Consider the following 20,926-nt stretch of genomic DNA (forward strand, 5'->3'; position numbering starts at 1 on the left):
AGGGGGGAGTTAGTTGGGTTTGTGCTGCATTTTAACCCGGAAACCGCAGCCCCTCCTTTTACATTGCAAACCCATTTTAAATGGCCAACCCAACGGGTGCTTGGTATGGGAAATGAGAGCGCTACATGTTAAGAAGGTTAAAAAAGCCAAAAGACTGTGGCTTACCATGGCTGTCTGCAAGCCGAAATCTGTTGCCTGGCACTGCGTGAGTGATCTCTCACACCAAACCGGCAGGCCCTCAATATAAGAGGAAAAATGCGACCTTGTAACGAAAGCACATGTGCTGTGTAATGTGAACAGCAAAATTTAACGTGAAAGAGTGTACCCATTGTTCTCTAAAATGTGTCTTTTTTAACCACCTCTCCCTTCTCCTCCACCAGCTGCAAATGTTTCTCCTTCACAGAGGAGAGTGAAGATTAGAAGGAGAAAACGGAGGACGCGGGACGATATGTTCACGGAGCTCCAGATGTCCTCCCACGCTGACAGAGCACAGCAGAATGCGTGGAGGCAGTCAATGTCAGACTACAGAAAAGCACAATATGAACGAGAGGAGAGGTGGCGGGCTGAATCGCGGGATGAACAGAGCAAGTGGCGGGCTGAAGATGATAGGTGGCGTCAGCTTGCAGACAGAAGGCAAGAGTCAATGCTCCGGCTGCTGGAGCATCAAACTGATATGCTCCAGCGTATGGTTGAGCTGCAGGAAAGGCAGCAGGAGCAGAGACCGCCACTACAGCCCCTGTGTAACCAACAGCCCTCCTCTCCAAGTTCCATAGCCTCCTCACCCAGACGCCCAAGAACACGATGGGGGGGCCTCCGGCCACCCAGTCAGTCCACCCCAGATGATTGCCCGAGCATCAGAAGGCTGGCCTTCAATAAGAGTTAAAGTTTTAAACTGCAGTGTGTCCTTTTCCTTCCCTCCTCCCCCACCCATCCCGGGCTACCTTGGCAATTATCCCCCTAGTTGTGTGATGAATTAATAAAGAATGCATGAATGTGAAGTAACAATGACTTTATTGCCTCTGCAAGCGGTGCTCGAAGGGGGGAGGGGAGGGTGAGGTGGTTGGTTTACAGGGAAGTAGACTGAACCGGGTTTGGGGGGGGGGGGGGGGTGGAGGGTTCATCAAGGAGAAACAAACCGAAGTTTCACACCGTAGCCTGGCCAGTCACAAAACTCGTTTTCAAAGCTTCTCTGATGCGCACCGCGCCCTGCTGTACTCTTCTAACCACCCTGGTGTCTGGCTGCGAGTAATCAGCGGCCAGGCGATTTGCCTCAACCTCCCACCCTGCCATAAATGTCTCCCCCTTACTCTCACAGATATTGTGGAGCGCACAGCAAGGAGCAATAACAATGGGGATATTCTTTTCACTGAGGTCTGAGTGAGTCAGTAAGCTGCGCCAGCGCGCTTTTAAACGTCCAAATGCACATTCTACCACCATTCGGCACTTGCTCAGCCTGTAGTTGAACAGGTCCTGACTCCTGTCCAGGCTGCCTGTGTATAGCTTCATGAGCCATGGCATTAAGGGGTAGGCTGGGTCCCCAAGGATCACGATAGGCATTTCAACATCCCCAACGGTTATTTTCTGGTCCGGGAAGAAAGTCCCTTCCTCCAGCTTTCGAAACAGAGCAGAGTGCCTGAAGACGCGAGCCTCATGTACCTTTCCCGGCCATCCCACGCTGATGTTGGTGAAACGTCCCTTGTGATCCACCAGGGCTTGCAGCAGCATTGAAAAGTACCCCTCGCGGTTTATGTACTCGGTGGCTTGGTGCTCCGGTGACAAGATAGGGATATGGGTTCCGTCTATGGCCCCACCACAGTTTGGGAATCCCATTGCAGCAAAGCCATCCACTATGGCCTGCACGTTTCCCAGAGTCACTACCCTTGATATCACCCGGTCTTTCATTGCCCTGGCAACTTGGATCACAGCAGCCCCCACAGTAGATTTGCCCACTCCAAATTGATTCCCGACTGACCGGTAGCTGTCTGGCGTTACAAGCTTCCACAGGGCTATCGCCACTCGCTTCTCAACTGTGAGGGCTGCTCTCATCCTGGTATTCTGGCGCTTCAGGGCAGGGGAAAGCAAGTCACAAAGTTCCAAGAAAGTGCCCTTACGCATGCGAAAGTTTCGCAGCCACTGGGAATCGTCCCACACCTGCAGCACGATGCGGTCCCACCAGTCTGTGCTTGTTTCCCGGGCCCAGAATCGGCGTTCCACGGCATGAACCTGCCCCAGTAACACCATGATTTCCACATTGCTGGGGCCTGTGCCTTGTGAGAGGTCTATGTCCATGTCAATTTCCTCATCACTCTCGTCGCCGCGCTGCAATCGCCTCCTCGGCTGGTCCTGGTTTTGCTTTGGCATGTCCTGGCTCTGCATATACTCCAGGACAATGCGCGTGGTGTTCATAGTGCTCATAATTGCCGCGGTGATCTGAGCAGGCTCCATGATCCCAGTGCTAGATATGGCGTCTGGTCTGAAAAAAGGCGTGAAACTAGTATCTGACGGACCAGGGGAAGGAGGGAGGGAGGGGCGAGTGACGACATGGCGTACAGGTACAGGGAATTAAAATCAACAAAGGTGGCTGTGCATCAGGGAGAAACACAAACAACTGTCACACAGAATGGCCCCCCCAAAGATTGAACTCAAAACCCTGGGTTTAGCAGGCCGTTGATTTCACGGAGGGAGGGGGAAGCAAATGAATACAGAACAAATCTATTTTTTACATCTTAAGCTGGCAGACGACAGTGCAGCATGACTGATAGCCCTCGGCATCTTCTGGGTGCTTGGCAGAAAATACTGGGCGCTTGGCAGTTAGTGTACTAAGATTGATAGCCATCATCGTCAAGACAGTTCGATAGGACTGAGCATGTCTGCCCAGGTGCCCATGATTGACAGCCACTGCAGTACGATGACGACCGATACCAGTCATAATATACCATCTTCTACCAAAAGGCAAGGGGCTGGTGCAATACAGCCCTACGGCTGCCAGCACCCAGATCGCCGATGAAGGCTACCAGTCATGCTGCACCGTCTACCGCCAAAAGGCGGTTAGCTGCTGCTGCTGTGTAGCAATGCAGTACCACGTCTGCCGGCACCCAGATGACATATGGTGACGGTGAGCTGAGCTGAGCGGGCTCCATGCTTGCCGTGGTATGTTGTCTGCACAGGTAACCCAGGTAAAAAGGTGCGAATCTATTGTCTGCCGTTGCTCTGATGGAGGGGGAGGGGCCTGACGACATGTACCCAGAACCCCCCGCGACACTGTTTTGCATCATTCAGGCATTGGGATCTCAACCCAGAATTCCAATGGGCGGCGGAGACTGCGGGAACTGTGGGATAGCTACCCATAGTGCAATGCTCCGGAAGTCGACGCTAGCCTCGGTCTTGTGGACGCGGTCCGCCGACTAGAGCACTTAGAGCATTTTATGTGGGGGGGACACACAATCGGCTGTATACAACCGATTTCTATAAAACCAGCTTCTATAAATTCGACCTAATTTCGTAGTGTAGACATACCCTGATATTTTTTTCATCTTATTATCTATCCCTCCCCTAATGGTTCCTAACATTCTAACAGTACCTAACTGTTCCAACAAACAGAGATTGCACAGCCCAGGTATTCTCTTTCTGCTTAGATACAACAGATTTCAGTGTGATCCAAGGAGTGTACCCTACAGTTACTCTATCCAGCGCTCTAACATGCTGCTGTACCTACAGGTGTGACTCACTTCTCCTTCAGTGCTTGAAGTTGCAATTCGTTCATTCTCCAGATACAACCCAGCCCCCTGTGGAACCAGAGGCTCAGTTGCCTGAGGGGAAATGCTGATCGTAAAGGAAGTCTGAAAGCTCGCCCAGGTTTTTCTTGTTTTTTTGAGAGAGAGAGAGAGAGAGAGAGAGAGAGAGAGAGAGAGAGAGAGAGAGAGATTGAGATTGATACTTATGGTAAAAATACTTGAACCTTGATTACACTACAGCCTTTAGCATTAGGTTTCAATTTTCCTAGTGCAGACACAGGCTAAGTCTTGATCTGGTGACCCAAATGTTTCTCCCCAACTGAGACAGTCACACTGTACAGTTGGGGATCACTAGCAACTAGAAGTGCTGCTAGTGCTTAACCCACCCTAAGAGGGCTTGAAGAGATCAGGGGAGGGAGGAGGAGTGGGGAAGAGGAAGAATAGGTCAGGTAACTGGGAAGAAAGGCCAAAATTTTGGAAAATCTATCCTACTTGAAACATAGGTGTGACGGGTTGGATCACAGAAACCCCCTTGGGAGCTGCCACCTGATGTGCAAAGACTACCCCTGCTTCTGTTTTCCCTGCCAGCTCAGGACTCCAGCACCCTGTCTTGCTGAATTAGACACTCCCGTCCTCTCCAACACAGACCCAGGGTCTGAATCACTTGTCCCAAAGCTGCAAGTTTACCTGAAAACAGCTCCCAGAAGTGTGCTTGTCTTTAGCACTCAGATGCCCAACTCCCAATGGGGTCTAAACCCAAATAAATCCTTTTTACCCTGCATAAAGCTTATGCAGGGCAAACTCAAATTGTTCGCCCTCTATAACACTGATAGAGAGAGATGCACAGTTGTTTGCTCCCCCAGGTATTAATACATACTCTGAGTAAATTACTAAATAAAAAGTGATTAAATACAGACAGTAGGATTTAAATAGTAACAGACAGAACAAAGTAAGTCACCAAGCAAAATAAAATAAAATGCGCAAATCTATGTCTAATCAAACTAAATACAGATAATCTCACCCTCAGAGATGCTTCAGTAAGTTTTTCTCAGACTGGACACCTTCCAGGCCTGGGCACAATTCTTTCCCCTGGTACAGCTCTTGTTCCAGCTCAGGTGGTAGCTAGGGGATTCTTCATGATGGCTCCTCTCTCCCTCTGTTCTCTTCCACCCCTTTATATATCTTTTGCATAAGGCGGGAACCCTTTGTCCCTCTCGGTTTCCACCCCCCCACCCACTGGAAAAGCACCAGGTTAAAGATGGATTCCAGTTCAGGTGACATGATCACATGTCACTGCAAGACTTCATTGCCCACTTGCCAGCACACACATATACAGGAAGACTAACAGGTAAACACAGCCATCTGCAGACAATGGTCCTTGTTAATGGGAGTCATCAAGATTCCAAACCATCATTAATGGCCCACACTTTACATAATTACAATAGGCCCTCAGAGTTATATTTCATATTTCTAGTTTTAGATACAAGAGTGGTACATTTATACAAATAGGATGATCACACTCAGTAGATTATAAGCTTTATAATGATACCTTACAAGAGACCTTTTGCATGAAGCATATTCCAGTTACATTATATTCACTTATTATGTTTTTATAAAACCATATAGACTGCACAACGTCACAATAGGAACGTAGGACATAAGACTGGAAAGAATCTCCTGGGTCATGGAGTCCAGTCCCCTGCTGTTGCAAGCAGCTTTATCATAAACCGAGCGCTTCAGCTGCCAGAAGAGGCAATTCAGGCATCAGAAGGGAGAGACGTGACAGGGGAGTGACCAAATTACATGTAAAAAGTTGTCCAACTTGGATTACCCTGTTTCGAGTTTCATTGGCAGAATATGGTCCCACAAGTTCCAGAAACAAATCCAAACTTGAGAATGTTTTCAAACTGCAATGCTCAATAATTAACAGAGTGTCGGGGCCAAGCGCCAGGATTACTCTGCATAAAAAGTTTACAAGGGAGACGAGTGTGTGTCTTCAACCTAGTCTGCAAAGAACATCAAGGAAAATGCAATTCTGATTTGCCATCTTCGCACAAGAAAACCTGGACAAAAAATGGACATGCAAGTCTTCATGCCTCCCTCTAAAGTACCAGTTTCTAGATTTCATGAGCCCTAACAGGCTGGCTCAGTTGGTCCTGATCGATCATTGAGCTAATGAGCGTAGAAAGGCAGGATCCTCAGCCAGCACAGGTATTGCCAGCTGTTAGAGCGGAGCCAATTCTAAGCACATTGATGACTCAAGTACCTTGGGGGCAAGAATTTAAATATCTTATTAAGTCAAACTTAAGAATTTGAGGTACCCATTCCATGTTCCCCTCCTTCCCACTCCTTCTCCCTGAAGACTACAGCAGGATGGGCAATAAGACCACCTTTTTGGACCCTAGATATGAAGAATCAGGAGAAATTTCAGGCAGAGTGGCTCAAGTTTTAATGAGAGTTTGGTGGGGAAAGGGATTATGTCAAAAATCTGTCTTCTACTTGCCATAATAATAAACCTTCTGTAATTTGCATGAGGGAAAGGTTCAACCCAGAAAGACCAGTTCTGGTCCCCAGTAAAGAAATGCAACAACCACTAACAACCCACAGTTAATCTACATAACCTGGCACCTCTGGCAATTTGCCCTTCTTGCTTAGATTAAAGGAAATAAAGGTTTTTTTGCCTCACCTTGTCCTTAGCACTCACATACCCCCATCTTCTGTGCAGCCTCACGGCATTGTTTTCCCTTCTTCTGCCAAAAGCAGCTGCATACTGACAGTCCTTAAAGATCAGCTACAAATCAGTGAAGCCTTCATTGTGAAGGTCACCCCTCATACCCCAGAGGGGACTGGTTCACAACACAAGACATACTGTCACTAACGTTCCTAATAGTTTCATCTGAATTTAGAATTTTTTATTTTGGAACAGGGCAATAGTGGTCATATAGCAAAAGCCAAAGCCTCAAGAGACCAGAAAAGGAAGACTCCAATTGAGAAGACAGTGGCAGGTTCCTCAGGAGTGAGTCAGAATTCGACACTTAATTCTAAAGGCTAATTTATAGTTACGGTTTATCATCTATTTTCTTATTATCCTTCAGTTCTCTTTACTGATCTAAATTAGGTTTCCTAATTGGCATAGCCTTGCCACAGATTGTGTATATACAGTTCAAGTTTCACAACTTTTAGAAATTCTGGTTTTCCTGCTGAAGGGTTTTGGGTTTTATTTTTATTTATTTATTTTATTATATATATATACATATACATACATACATACACATACACATACTCTTGGGAAGTACAGACCGTCTCAGAGACATCATCATTTGCCTCCTCTTCCCTGAACAGGCAAAGTGAGGAGCAAGGGACAACCTTCTTTACTGATGTTAAGGAAGGAATTCAGGCTGCTGCCAGTCCAATTTCAGGGGTCTCCCACCAGAGGTCTGTTGCAGCAGCCTGAGCATGCTGGGTACAAAAAAGAGTAAAAAGGATCATGCCACCCTAGAGACCACTAATTTCTTTATGTTCTGATACACTATTTATTCTAAGTCACTCACAAGTTAACATTTGTACTACTACAGCACTTTTCATCTGAAGATCTTAAAGTGCTTCACAAACAAACTAAATTGGTCTCACTCCCCAAATTAGGCAAAGGAGGGTCTTTCACCATTTTACAGATTTTAGAACTGAGACACAGAGTGTTCGTGATTGCCCAAGGTTGTACAGCAAGTCAATGGCAGAGTTAGGAACCTTGGCACTTAGGCACTCCTAATTTCTCATTAGAATGGGGCAAGAATTACAAATCAGTTCACATACGTGAAGCCCATAAAGGACCCAGGGAGGTTTAATAAAGGACTGCTATCATGGTTTTATTAAGTCTTCCAATTTGAATTTGCAAGACCCAGCAAATTTTGTGGCTGGTTCAGTTTAACAGCATTTTAATAAAATCAAAGTCTTGCTTGATTCATCACCAAAAGTATGTTTGAGTGGTCTAGTTCTGGTTCCACATGGACCAGTTTCCACATAAACCAAGCCACTATAAACACTGGCACTGTTACCATCATGCGCGTGATCAGTGGATCCATTGTTATACATTCTAATCCTCTGCATTATATTTCCAAGGTGTGTGCTCTCCCTCATTAGACACCCCATGGACCACCCACCCCCCTCTCTTCCTCTGCTTCTTTTCCCATTGCCAATTTTCCTTCTCTTTCCAAGGTGCTGTATCCTCTCTTCTTTGGATTTTAGGTAACTACAAAATCAGCCCAATCACTTGTCTGTCTAGCCAGTGCTATCACGATCACTAAATAATTCACCCACACCTGCATGAACGTCATGTTTTAATCTAGCATAATTATAGAAGCAAAGCAATCCTCTGCTTGCTATTCCTCTGGAGTGTATATAAAGCAGGCAGAATCCCTCAGTGCCTTGGATGTGTTCTCACAAGACAGAGCAGGAATAGTGGGCTAGCTGTTTCATGGGATGCAAACATCACTCAGCAGTATCCAAGAGCCTCTGCATGGAGTAACCTTAGCATTGAATGGGCCTTAGCACAGCAAACATGACATTTGCCATGTTTGCATCAGAAGCGATGTACAGGAATGGGATCTCCTCAGTTCTTAGGCGTCTGAGCCTGAACGTACCATCGTAAGTGGTAATCTTAAAAACAAGTAGCTTGTTATACAGTGCGTATTTCACTAGTGACTAGTCAATGACACACACACAGAATATCTTGGCCACACTCCAGATGCATCCTACAAGGAAATGGAATCAGGTAGGACAGGAATTCAACTGCAACATTTCTGGCCCCTATTTTCAGAATGCTATTTCTGTCTCCAACCTCCACCACCTTCTCTCACTGAAACTTTGAGAACTTGCTAGTATGAGAGCAGATACAAAAAGAGCAGAAAAGGAGAGACTCTCTCTGTTATAACTCCAAAGAGTATCCTTAGGAGTCCACTCTTCTTCCCTCAAAGCCAAAGACATGGAGCTGTGAAGTACGATAGATATTTCTGAAGATCAGAAGACCCACTTAATCCTCCTCTTCTGATAGATTGGAAGCCAGTGAATTTGGAGAAACATGCTCAATCAGCCAGCACCAAGTTGTACTGTTTTATACATTAAGGGTATTGCTGGAGTTGAATTTCACTTGACTGAAAGCCCTGCAAGTTCAAAGCTGCTTTCCCCAAACACTGCAACATCCTCAGTCACTAAGCAACTTAGCACCTTCACCTTGAAGCACATCAAGGATATTAGGAGAGATTGCTTGAGACAGAGTACTGAGGATTTTTCTTAAAATCCATACATGAATAAAATCCATTTAACACACAAAGCAGAGACCAGACACCAGCTGACTGGAAATGGGTTTGTCCTCTGCATCTACCTACACGGCAAGGAAAATGAGTGCTTGTCTAGATATGAATATCTAACCTACAGGCTGCTGAAGTAATATAGGTTATAACTTATACAAAGCAAATCTCTACATTATTATACACATTACACAGTCCTATATAAATTTATTACATTTAATACTGCACTAGCCACAGCCTTTACCTTCTATCTCTCGGACCAGAAAGAAGCCTATTGTTTTTACATTTCTAACAAGACAACCAAGGCAATTCTTGTACTGTTTGTGGCAGCTGCGACACATGTGGCTGTAGCTCTGCATTCAAGACAGTCTTAACACAGGAGTCTTTACAAAGCAAGAGCTTATGCCATGACACACACCCATGTCCCTCCAGAGCATTTACGTGAACTAGAAGGAGTTTGAAAAAGGGGCAGGGGAGGAAGAGATGATTTTCCAACCAATTTGCCTGTGTTCACGGTTTATACCTCTGGATCTCAGCTCCTTGGCTGACTCACTCACTAGCATGCCTCTCAACTGACAAGCTGCTGCAGGTGCACCCCCTTGGTTATGTGCCACATTGCCTTCTCCACCTAGCAACTATCTTTTAAATCTGACACCAAGATCTCAACCAAGAACTACTGCAACAAAGCATCTGTACTTGGAAACACTCACTCCCCAAACACGAGATTCTTTTCCTCCCATAGGAAATACAAACCTATCTTGACCAAAAAAAACCTCTTCACAGTTTGTTTTCTCCCCATTTCATACCTGGGCAAAAATGAATCCATCTGGGACTGAAGGTAATTGTTGTAGACTAATCCAGAGTACTGCGTGGAAGAAGGGAAACAATCCAGCACAACTCTAGGCTTTTCTGACATGGCAGTTGAATGCTCTCTAGTGCTGTTGTGTGTGTGTGTGTGTGTAACACACAACTAGATATCTCTGAAAAATAACACTGTAAAAGCTGAACAGTGTCATGGATGACTTTTCCCTTTCAACAGCCCTGTACAGCAGTGGTATTTACATACAGATTACAGTCTCGATTACAGATGTTTCAATATGTAATTGGAGTTTCAGGGATGGTGGAGTTTCGGTCCCAGATCACAGGCTGGTGGCTACAGGGTCTATGCTGGGTTATTACTGGGAGTAGAGGGGCTGGAAAGAGAGATGGATTATGACAAGGGGCAGCAGCCTTTCAGAAGTGGTGTGCCGAGTCTTCATTTATTCACTCTAATTGAAGGTTTCGCGTGCCAGTAATACATTGTAATGTTTTTAGAAGGTCTCTTTTTATAGGTCTATAATATATAACTAAACTATTGTTGTATGTAGAGTAAATAAGGTTTTTAAAATGTTTAAGAAGCGTCATTTAAAATTAAATTAAAATGCAGAGCCCCCGGACCGGTGGCTAGGACCTGGGCAGTGTGAGTGCCACTGAAAATCAGCTCGCGTGCCGCCTTTGGCACGTGTGCCATATGTTGCCTACCCCTGGATTATGATTTTAAAAGGTCTTTTCCATCTCCAACTGCAGATTTTAACTTAGATAGTGGTCAACCACTCCTGTTTCTCTCTCTCGATCCCAGCAGCTCCCTCCCCACCAGAAAGGGCCAGATGCACCAACAAGAGGGGCTCCTCATTTGTCAGTAGCTCCCAGCATCAATGAGCTTTTCTATCCAAATCCACCTCCAGAAGCAATTGGGCATCCCTTATAATTAGCATTTCTAGTACCTAGAAGCTTCCCATTGTGCTAGGCACTGTACAGACAGAGGAAATGACAGTCCCTGCCCCAGAATTGAGCTTCCAACCTTCACATTTTGCTGATTTTAACTTTTATTTGCAATTCTTATATCCTCCTGTCTCCAGCTACTGAACTCAAGACCTCATTCACCCTCCTTGTTCCCTTCCTTCTCCACTCCTTTTGACTTTCAACCCCTCCTTGTGCCGACTGCTACTCCACAATGTCCTTTCCCCAAATCTAGAGAAACTAAATAGTCGCTCTTTTTAAAAACAGGAACCACTAACGAGACTAGCACCAGCCACTACCTACACTACTTTGCTTGTATGTTGCATCCCTTCCCCCACATCCCAACCCAGGTTTTTAGTTTTTAAAACTGTAACCTTTTCAGTGCAGGGATGTATGGCTTCTAGTACATACTGGGTGCTACTAGAATATAAAGGATAATAATTAGGCTTAAGACTTATTTGGAATTTATACTTCATTTCCAGCAGTAAGTTACTGCCATACACAGCAGCAATTACTAGAAGTCAACACATTTTCTTTTTTGTAATAAAAGTCTTATTTAAGATCACTGTGCAGGAAGAAGAACGCCCTCCTCTCCCCCCTTCCCAATATTTCTCATTCTAGTGGTCACCACTGCAGATGTACACTGTGGTGCATATCAAAAAGCATCTCAAGAAGGTTAGTAATAGAGAGAGGTTATTAGCTTTCAACATGCACTTTATAAATATATATGTAAATGCAATACAATGGTAATTGATCAGTGAGCGCTGGTGTGTGTATGTATGTATGTGTATATTATTTATATAGAAGGGTCTGTGTGTGTGTTTTATTTGTGCATTTCCTATACAAATTCTACCCTCAAGTGTAGGAAGTGATGCATTATTTGGCACTTTCTCCATCAACCAGTTTTGTCCACGTTTGCACCTTTCACCACACTCTTCTGTCAGAAGAGCATCAAGAAGTAACAAGACACAAGAAGAGAGAGGAGATGAATGGGAGAAAGCTGGAAAGTGGTTAACAGCAGGTCAAGTGACATGTCAGAAGTTACCAAACATGAGATCCCAAACTACGGTCTGTAGAGCATTTCCTGGTCATTTAGTGCTGGCTCTCTATTTTGTTTCCAGATTTTAAAATCACATTTACTGCACTAAAAATAAATTAAGGCTCCTCCCAGTAGTATTTTTCCATGCAAGCAGTTGCTGTAGCTGCCACACAGGTGTTATATGATCATCTATGATAGCGAAAAAAGCACAATCACAAACAGAAGGGGAATGGAGCCTATAAGAAGATCTCTATATACTAAGAGAAGTGGTCTCTTGTGTTTTGCATAACACTATGTAGGTGAAAATTTGCCACTTGTGTATTTTAAAATGCATCTACCTTCACACACAGTAAGTAGGTACTATAAAGGTTTTACTTACCTGAGGTCTGTCCCTCCAAGATGAAAGAACTGAAGATAATTAACGGAAGAAATAATCCATGACCAGTCAAGGCAAGTGGTGATGCTGTGTTGCTCTTTGGTGCTACCATTCCATGGCACATCTTATCCACCCAAAATATTTTAAAAGAGTTCTGGTCGTCTGGGAGTGATCCAATCTACAACAGAAGAACAGAAGAAAAATGTAAGTGAGGAAGACGGATCTCTATACAATTAGAGGGGAAGGGAATCAAAGAGAAACAAGCAAAAGTTGCTGCTTGTTTTAATGTTTAGGAATCCAATCATGTGAATTAATCCACATTTTAGTGGGGGTAGTGGTGGAGATCGCAGAGAGATTTCCATGGGAAGTGTCAAAAGGCTAGAGTATCTAAGCCAGAGCTTTTTTTGGCTCTAATCCACTCATACTTTAGATGAGGCAACAAAAACAGTGCTTACGTTTTCTCTCTTTCTTTTAAGATAACCAGACTGATTGCAGCATCTGGAGATGTTGCTTAAAACAGATTTCAGATAAACCAGTTTTGCTAGACAGCCGCTGATTTTAAGAATGTCTCAAAGAAACAGCAGTCTGACTACTAGACAGCTAGGATAAATAAATCAAATGCTTCCTTAGCTACTTGGAGACACACAACTAGCCTGACAAGCAACAGCACACACACATGCACACACTTAAAGACTACCTTAAGGAGGATTGTCAAATAGACACTGAGGTCAAAACATCACACCTGTGGATTACAGAGTGCAGCCAATTAAACTCAAGAATGTGATATCATCATACCTGTGAATTCAGCCAACAGTTTGTCACCTTTTTCCACACTCAAAACATAAACCAGATTAACAAGAACTGCCCTGATGGCAAAAATCAGTAGGGAACCGAGGAAGCACAAGTCAAAGCCCCATTTATGTGAAAGGAAAGGCTGTATAGGCATGACTGCAGAGATCACAGTTTATGTAAATTTAGAGTTAATACACCACTCAGATTGCGTCTCTAAAAAAATCCCCTTAAGGGAAGTCAGAATTATAATCCCAGTTACTGCTTAACTATTATAATATATATTTTACATTTTTTGCCAGGTAGCTAATGCTATAGTCAAGGTTATGCGGACACTCACTATAGCCCCTCTATTCTTCCACGTACTTAAGACTTTCAGAGAGAGATTCTCTTTTGGGGATAAATTCTTGCCTGGTCTCAACTCAGAGGAATTTTAAAATTGGGGGGGGGGGGGGAAACCTCTTCTGCTATGATTTTTCAGTTCAGTGGATGTTCTCATTGTAGGAGTTTTTTTGCTTATGCAAAACAGCTCAGCTTCAGAATTTGGATTTTTCAGGTTGACTAGTCTTCATTAAAGGAAAAATCCTTTTTACGTTTTGAGGTTGAGGAAAGAAAAGAAAACAAAAGAAAAGTATAAGATTTTTAAAACTTGGCATTAGGCATGTGGTAATAAATTTGGCTGTCTCCAAGATCTATGATACTAAGTTAGTAACACAGGAAATAAACACTGCCAGAAACTGAAGTTTGTTTTATCCTGTCTTCAGTTTTTTATTCTGCCACAGACAAAATACAACAAAGAAGTTGTTAAATGAAGGGAAGTGATAAACTTGGGGATCACTTGAGAAATCTGGAGGGACATTAGTTGAGCTTTCAGTCACATAACTCAAGCATGGGCTTAAGACAGCATTTAAACCACCACATTAAAAAGAGGCTTGGAGCATCTCTGGAGGGAAGGCTGCTAGCGTGAGAATATTTGTCTGTGCCATAAGAACCATGAGAATAAACCTGTGGGGGTGTAACCACTATGTCACACTTGCAGCATAAGAATGGGTTTATGACGCTTTGTTCACTCAACTCATTCTTTCCATAGTGCAAAAAAAGGATTAAGAAGATAGTTGCTGCCAGTTACCGGTAAAAATTTTTAAAGTGAAGATTAGACCACATTTAGAGTGAAAATCTTTACTGAGGCAGAAAGCTGAGACACACTAAACAAAGAAGAACAGAAACCAGACAACAAATGTGTTCGTCCCCAACACAGCCAGATCTACTGCACAGGATTTTAGAGTTATATTAAAGAAGGAGGCCTAAATATACGCTACTCTCTACCATATGGCCTATAGTCAGTTTCATTCTTCCATGAGCCATTGTTCTGGGCTAAACTACAGACCCCAGCATGCAATGCTTCATCTTGAGCCAAGTATCCTTTCTGCTTACATCAAGATGAGGCATTACAATTTTCCGCAACTCAATGAGATTATACTGGCATGATGAGCTATACAAGTGTTTCCAAAATGGTAAAAAAGAAAAAAGAAAAAAAACTCCTGGATATGTGTTTGTTACTGCCTATTGCTGATCTGGTGACAGGCTGCTACATAGCACAATGCTGCATTTCTCCTTTCTCCCACCGTCAGGCACTACAGTTTATCGTCGTCACTTTTTGATGAGAAGTCTCATACGAGTGCTGAAAATTTGAAGTATCATCTGTGTGACCCTGGGACATCTTGGTGCCAACTGGCAGGGGGCGCAGTGGTGCATAAGGGTTACAGGTCTGTCGCATCTTACGCGCATTTAACATGCGCGATTTCAACTTTACGCGGTCGGCAAAAACAAAACAAAAAAGGAAAAACAACAGTTTTAATACTATACCTGTAGTGCGGGCGATTTCGCCCACCATTGAACTCAATGGGGTTTTGGCTATACGCGGTTTTCGCTTTACACACTAACCGTGGAACGGAACCCCCGCGTAAGATGAGACAGACCTGTACTGGGATCTCCTGGATCTGGTATCTATATACTAGTTCCCCAAAGGGCGGGATGTAAGGTCTCTGCTGAAAGCCTATGTCACAGCGGTGATCATAATCAATGTGAAATGTATGTATGGATATGTATATATACACACACTGAAAACTACGTTCTTATGGCCTATGAATTGGGGCTGGTCTCCAAAAGAGGATAAATAAATTGCTTTTAGGAAGAAAATGCTTATCTGTCTGGCTATATGTAAATTGAGTATTGTGTGCTTCACAATGGCTGCTTATTTACAAACGGAGCAAAATGCTAATCAAAAGATTGCGAAAGCTACAGGGGAGATTTTCCACATGAAAAAACAAGCAGCAGGAGGTGTGCTGTTTCGGAATAAAGACAGTGGAATGTTGGAACTGTAACTAGAGGCAGAGAAACACCCTGCATCCTTCATCTAGGGCAGCAGTTCTGAAACTGTGGGTCAGGACCCCAAAGTGGGTCACGACCTCATTTTATTGGGGTCGCCAGGGCTGGCTTAGACTTGCTGGAGACTGGGGCCGAAGCCTGAGGGCTTCAGCCCTGGGCAACAGGGCTCCGGTTTCAGTCCCTACTTCCTGGGGCTGAGTAGTAATTTTCAGACGGGGGTTGCGGTGCAATGAAGTTTGAGAACCCCTGATCTAGGGGACAAGCTGCTGGCATTCTTGTCTTATGAACGGAGTATCGCAGCCAACCTGATTGTTAAGGACTGGAAGAAAAACTTTGGGTGAGCAAAACAAAACATTTTCTGTCTAAAGAAGTTAACTAAGTCTAGGTCCTAGTTATGATTTTATTTTGCATATAATTAGTTGTTTTCAAATATTTCTATTGCTATCACTTGAATCTTGGTGCTTTGTTAAATAAACTACTTGTTTTTACTACAAACAAATCTTAAGTGTTGTGCAAAGTGGTGATCTGAGGGGAATATGGTGATCAGGTATGTTTCACTGGGAGCAGAGAAACTGGGAATTCTGGAAGCGTCTAGTGGACCGGGGCTGGACACGCTATAGATGCAGGGAAGGCTTGGGGTGTGCCTCTTGCTGCCTGCAGAAGGAGCCTGTGTAGGCTGAGAGGGGAGTCCTTGTGTTGCATATGGCTAGTGGAGTCAGGGAGCCAACTTCCAGTCCTGTAAGGTACAGACAAGGCTTCCTCACACTAAGGGCAGGTGGTAGTGAGGTGTGTCTCAACCCTGGGTACTTCCAGGAAGCATCACAATCTGGTGCTGCTCTGATTTATGAATACTGTATGCTAATCTGGTTATTGGGATGATGTTTACTGTAAGAATATGTTAGTTAAATTTAATTGCGGGGTGGAGGAAGAGTTGTAAGAAAAAAATAAGCAGGAAGTGAAAAAATGGCTCTAAATAAGCCTCACACCCTGAACACCCAGTAAACATTTCAGGGTTGTTGAGCAAATACATAACTCTAAATGCTATTGTTGCTCACAATTAGCCAGGTCTTTAAAAAAACCAAACAAATGGTAAATCTGTAATGTGTACAGCTGTGGGCTGTGCCTCTTTAATCAGACCATTTAAATTTGAAATGTACAATACAGTAACTCTTTATATAGGCTTCTTAATATGCCTCTTGAAAGAGAAACAGTTACAGAAAATGGACCATAAAATAGGAATCTGTCTTCCACAGTTATGAAATCAACATCTACACACCCTTGCAAGGAATGCTATGCATCCAGAAGGGGGGGGGGGGGGGAAAAACACTCTGCCATTTCCTGGTTATAGTTCCATACCAGCCATCATATGATCTTTAGCAGTGCATGACTCAATATGCTGGAGTCTCAAGCAGCATCCCATTGGCCAGCACTAAAATCTCACCTGCACATACATGCACACACTTCTAAATGAACTGAAATCGAAATGAGTCACCTGCTCGGATAGTGTAGTAGTGGTTGCTACAATGAGCCCCTAGTGTAGGCACTTAATTCCACTGAAACTGGGGAGAACATAGTTCCTGCTCTTAAAAATTTATTAAGCTATTTCCATTGGCGTATACACTCCACATGTGGCAAAAGCTTTTCTGAGATAATTGCTGGTTCATTCAGGGCTTATGCCTTTTCTCCTCCAAAGCTTTGGAAGATACCAACTCTTCTCCCTCACCCCCTAAACTGTCATCTCCCTTTACATGGTTTCCCAGCTCTCTGAATCATTTGCTAGTCTCACCACTTCACAAAGGCAGTACTCCTGGGTCTCTTGGGAAGTGCTCTTTGAATTGCCATGTGATCATAGGTCATGATAAAAGGACTCAAGCAGATGCAAGTAGTTCTGATGCTCTGAGGAAAGGAGGAGTTTGAGACTTCCTGGTTGCTTGGGCTGTCTAATAGGGATATATTCTACATCACTGTTTTTGGAACACTGGAAATGGACTGAGTCTTAAACCTTAATTCCATCTTAATGTTTGATTGGAGAAGCACTTGGTGTGTCTGGAATGCCCACTTTTCAATACCACATGTGAGACTCACATGGATAAAACGAACAACATCGTCTCACACATCAGAATTCTCTAATTTAACCAGTTAGCCTCCTTCAAAGGAATACTTATAACAATCATATCTTGAAGGCACATAGTGGAGAGTGTTTCTGATGTATGAATTCTGGGTGTGCACAGCAGTCCTTATGGGGAAAAAACAACCCGAAAGACCCTTTTTGCCTTATGGCCACATTGCAGGTGACACCTAGAGCAAACTGAAATGTGGTACAGAAGGTTGTAACGAGATGTGGTGGTTAAAAAGAACATGAACCGAGCTATTTTAAAAATAAGTACCCAAAATAAGAATTTAACAGCAAAACACAAGTCATCTCAGCATCCTCATGAGGCAGATGGTGACTGAAAAAAAAATTCAACTCCCATTAGGAGTGTGTTGGGGATTTTGGGGGGGGGGGGGGGAGAGGAAGGAAACCTGCTTCAAAGCTGCTTAAGATAATTTTATCTGTTTACTTTTTGTGGTTAAATTAATAGCTTAAGCAAATTTAATGTAACTGAAAGCTTTTAAAATAATTCTATTTTTAAAAGTTCTTCAGATAATTCAACAGTTGCTTTAAAACTGTTCAATTAACCACAGTAAGAATTAAACCAATAGTTACCTTAAAACAGCTTTAAAATAGCTTGATTTTTCACTAGTTTGTAACAGAACACGGATTTTCTCAATCCTAAACTGCTTCATGAGGCACAACCTCCTTCCTACCCTACCACCAACTACAATGTTAATTCAATTCAGATGGCAGTCCCCATTGAGACACAAGCCTGGTCTATATCTAAAACTTAGGTCAACCTGGCATTGTTGCTCAGGGCTGTGAAAAATGTCACACCCCGAGCACCACAGTACGTTGACCTAACTCCCAGAGTAGTCATGGCTGGGTCAACAGAAGGATTTTTCCATTGACCTAGCGATCGCCTCTCAGAGGTGGATTACCTACATCGAAGGAAAACCCACTTCTGTCCATGTTGGAAGCATCTACACTACAGTGCTACAGCGCACAGTGGCTGTAGACATACCTACAGCCTCCCTAATCACTGAATGGAGTTACTAAAATAGTGACAGGTATTTGTAAAGCATTGCACTAGAAAGGAAAAGCTTTGTCTGGTACTACAAGCAGCTAATCTTCAAGAGTAATTTCACAGGATTTGAGTGCCAAGTTACAGCCAACAGAGTCCTGTTGCAAGTGGTCTTACAAGTATTAGTGATGAGAGGAAGGAAAAAAAGTTATGGGCAATAGATACGGAGATATAGATGATTGTATTCATAAAAAGAAACCTTTAATCACTGCAGAATTACAAAAACAATTACAAGAACACTACACTAAGTGATCATTATACCCACCAATGAACAGCCGCCAACTTTTGGAGAATTAAGAAAGGTTTCCTAGAATCATCTTATTTAATATATTGAGCAGCAATGTAAGTAAAAGTATGAAATCATGTGGGGGCTTAATTTAGAGATAGAAGGAGCAATACAGAATATTGTTGCAGTCCTCTCCAGTTGATTTCTTTTAAAACATGATTTTGAAGAAAATTCCCTTTGGAAACTATTGTTTCAGCATCCCCCCCCCCACACACACACACACTGCATCAGAGAGGCTAGGTTTCATATTTTCAGCTTAATCAATCCAACAGTACATTTGCAGAGGGCCATATGCACAAAATGTTCCAGAGCACTTTCCAAAAATAATAAGACCTAAAAACAACAACAAAAATCACAATCTAACTGAGAGGGTTTCAGGGAAGGAAAATGAAGAAAAGCCAATGAGAAAAGCTAGAGAACCTCTTGAAAGCCTATACAAGCATGAGAAGGTACTTACTAATAGGAAACGGATTCTGAAGCAATTTTGGATTGGCTTGCTGATTTGCATACACCTACCCAGACTGCTCTTCCAGTTTATACAGCTGTGCTGATTTCAGTTTCAGGAAACGAAACCACAAAGTCTACGTGCAATGAAGGCTGGCTTTATGAGATGAACTTTTAAATATGCTCTTCCCCACTCTTTAAACTTTGTACTTGTGTTTCAACTTAGATGGCTAAAAGCATCCACATGCTATGCATCTGGCTGGAATATCTTTTCACAGTACTGCAGTATTATAGCTAGAAGAGGGTGCCCAACTGGGAAATCCTTTTGTTATCAAAGCTTCCCATACAACTAGTTTGCCATCTGACTAGTTATCAGTCATACCCAGAAAAGAGGATGGCATTCCTTTATAGATATAGTAAAGGTACAACTGAAAGCAACAGTTTTAAGTACAAAGTGAGTTTAAGGACTGCTGTTCTGATTTCCAGACATGAAAACATCCACACCTTCACTTTTTGAAGGGTGAGAGAAAATGTTTCAAAGAGTAGTTAAGTTAATATGAGGAGAGACAGTTTTTAGGGAAGGCTCACACAGTATGTTCAAAAATCAAATATTATTTCAAACCCAATTTAAAAAGGGAAATTCTTAGCACAGGAATCAGTTCTTTCAAATTCCATCACCTTCAATGGTCAGAAAAAGCAATTTTCAAACATCCAGTTTTTCACCATCTAGTTTTATTGACCAAGTTAAATGACTTGCAAAAGAGAAAATGAGTTTCACTTTCTGGTTCTCAAACACGAGACCATGTAGCTTGGTTTAGGATTCTAACACTGCATGGAAATGTTTTAACAAAAACTTCCATTGAAATTAAAAAAAAAAAAAAAAATACAAAACCCTAAAAACACAACAGTATTTCATGAAGGCTTGTATTTTGCAACAAGCTGCCTGGCACTGTCCTCCCTTTGCTGCTGCTAGAACATGTACATGTCTCATGACTCAGAGTATTTCAGTTTATTAGCATGCACAAATCTCTATAAAAGCTACATAGTGATAAAGAGTGATGATAGCAGTATCTGGTACATTTGGCTTTGTTGGACATAGTCAATTTGCTGTTTTGTCAGTGTAGCAATTTAAAAGGGAAAACTGAACTTTGCATTGTCATTCAGGGCATTTGTGACTAAGACTATAAAAAACCATAACCTCTTAACACCCTTGTACCTGCAATCAATAACATTCTGCTGAGGCAGGTGTGCATCTGTTAGATATGCAGGGAGTAAGCTCCAAAGGTAAGTGCCTTCCACAGAGAACCTCCAGCACTAGGCACACAAAAATGAAGAACAGTCAGCTCAGGGGTCTCAGCAGATCTCAGCTGATAGGATAGAAGACACCATTTAGTCTCAGGTCAAACAATCAGCTTAATTTTGATCAGGCTTGGAACTCCCTCACTTTCTCCTTGCCCATCCAACATCCAAAAAGACATGTCAGAAAGAGGAACAAGAGCATCCCGGGAGTTCAAAAGGTAAAAGCCCTTAATCAATAACTTCATTTTGCATCTGAAAAGAGCTCTCAGCAGTTTTATGCTCAATCTCGCCTTTCACTTGCTTAAAGAAT

At 43.0% G+C, this 20,926-nt stretch overlaps 1 protein-coding gene across 1 annotated transcript in view; it reads right to left on the reverse strand.

Annotated features, from left to right (window-relative positions):
* The window catches only part of SUSD6 (sushi domain containing 6), a 118,497-nt gene that overhangs the window by 60,795 nt on the left and 36,776 nt on the right, over window positions 1-20,926 (reverse strand). Inside the window, exon 2 of the mRNA XM_065402449.1 lies at window positions 12,235-12,409. Coding sequence (XP_065258521.1) covers window positions 12,235-12,355 — 121 coding nt within the window. The 5' untranslated portion in view covers window positions 12,356-12,409. The remainder of the gene's footprint in view (window positions 1-12,234; window positions 12,410-20,926) is intronic.

This window comes from Emys orbicularis, chromosome 4 (genome assembly GCF_028017835.1).
Source record: "Emys orbicularis isolate rEmyOrb1 chromosome 4, rEmyOrb1.hap1, whole genome shotgun sequence".
NCBI lineage: Eukaryota > Metazoa > Chordata > Testudines > Emydidae > Emys > Emys orbicularis.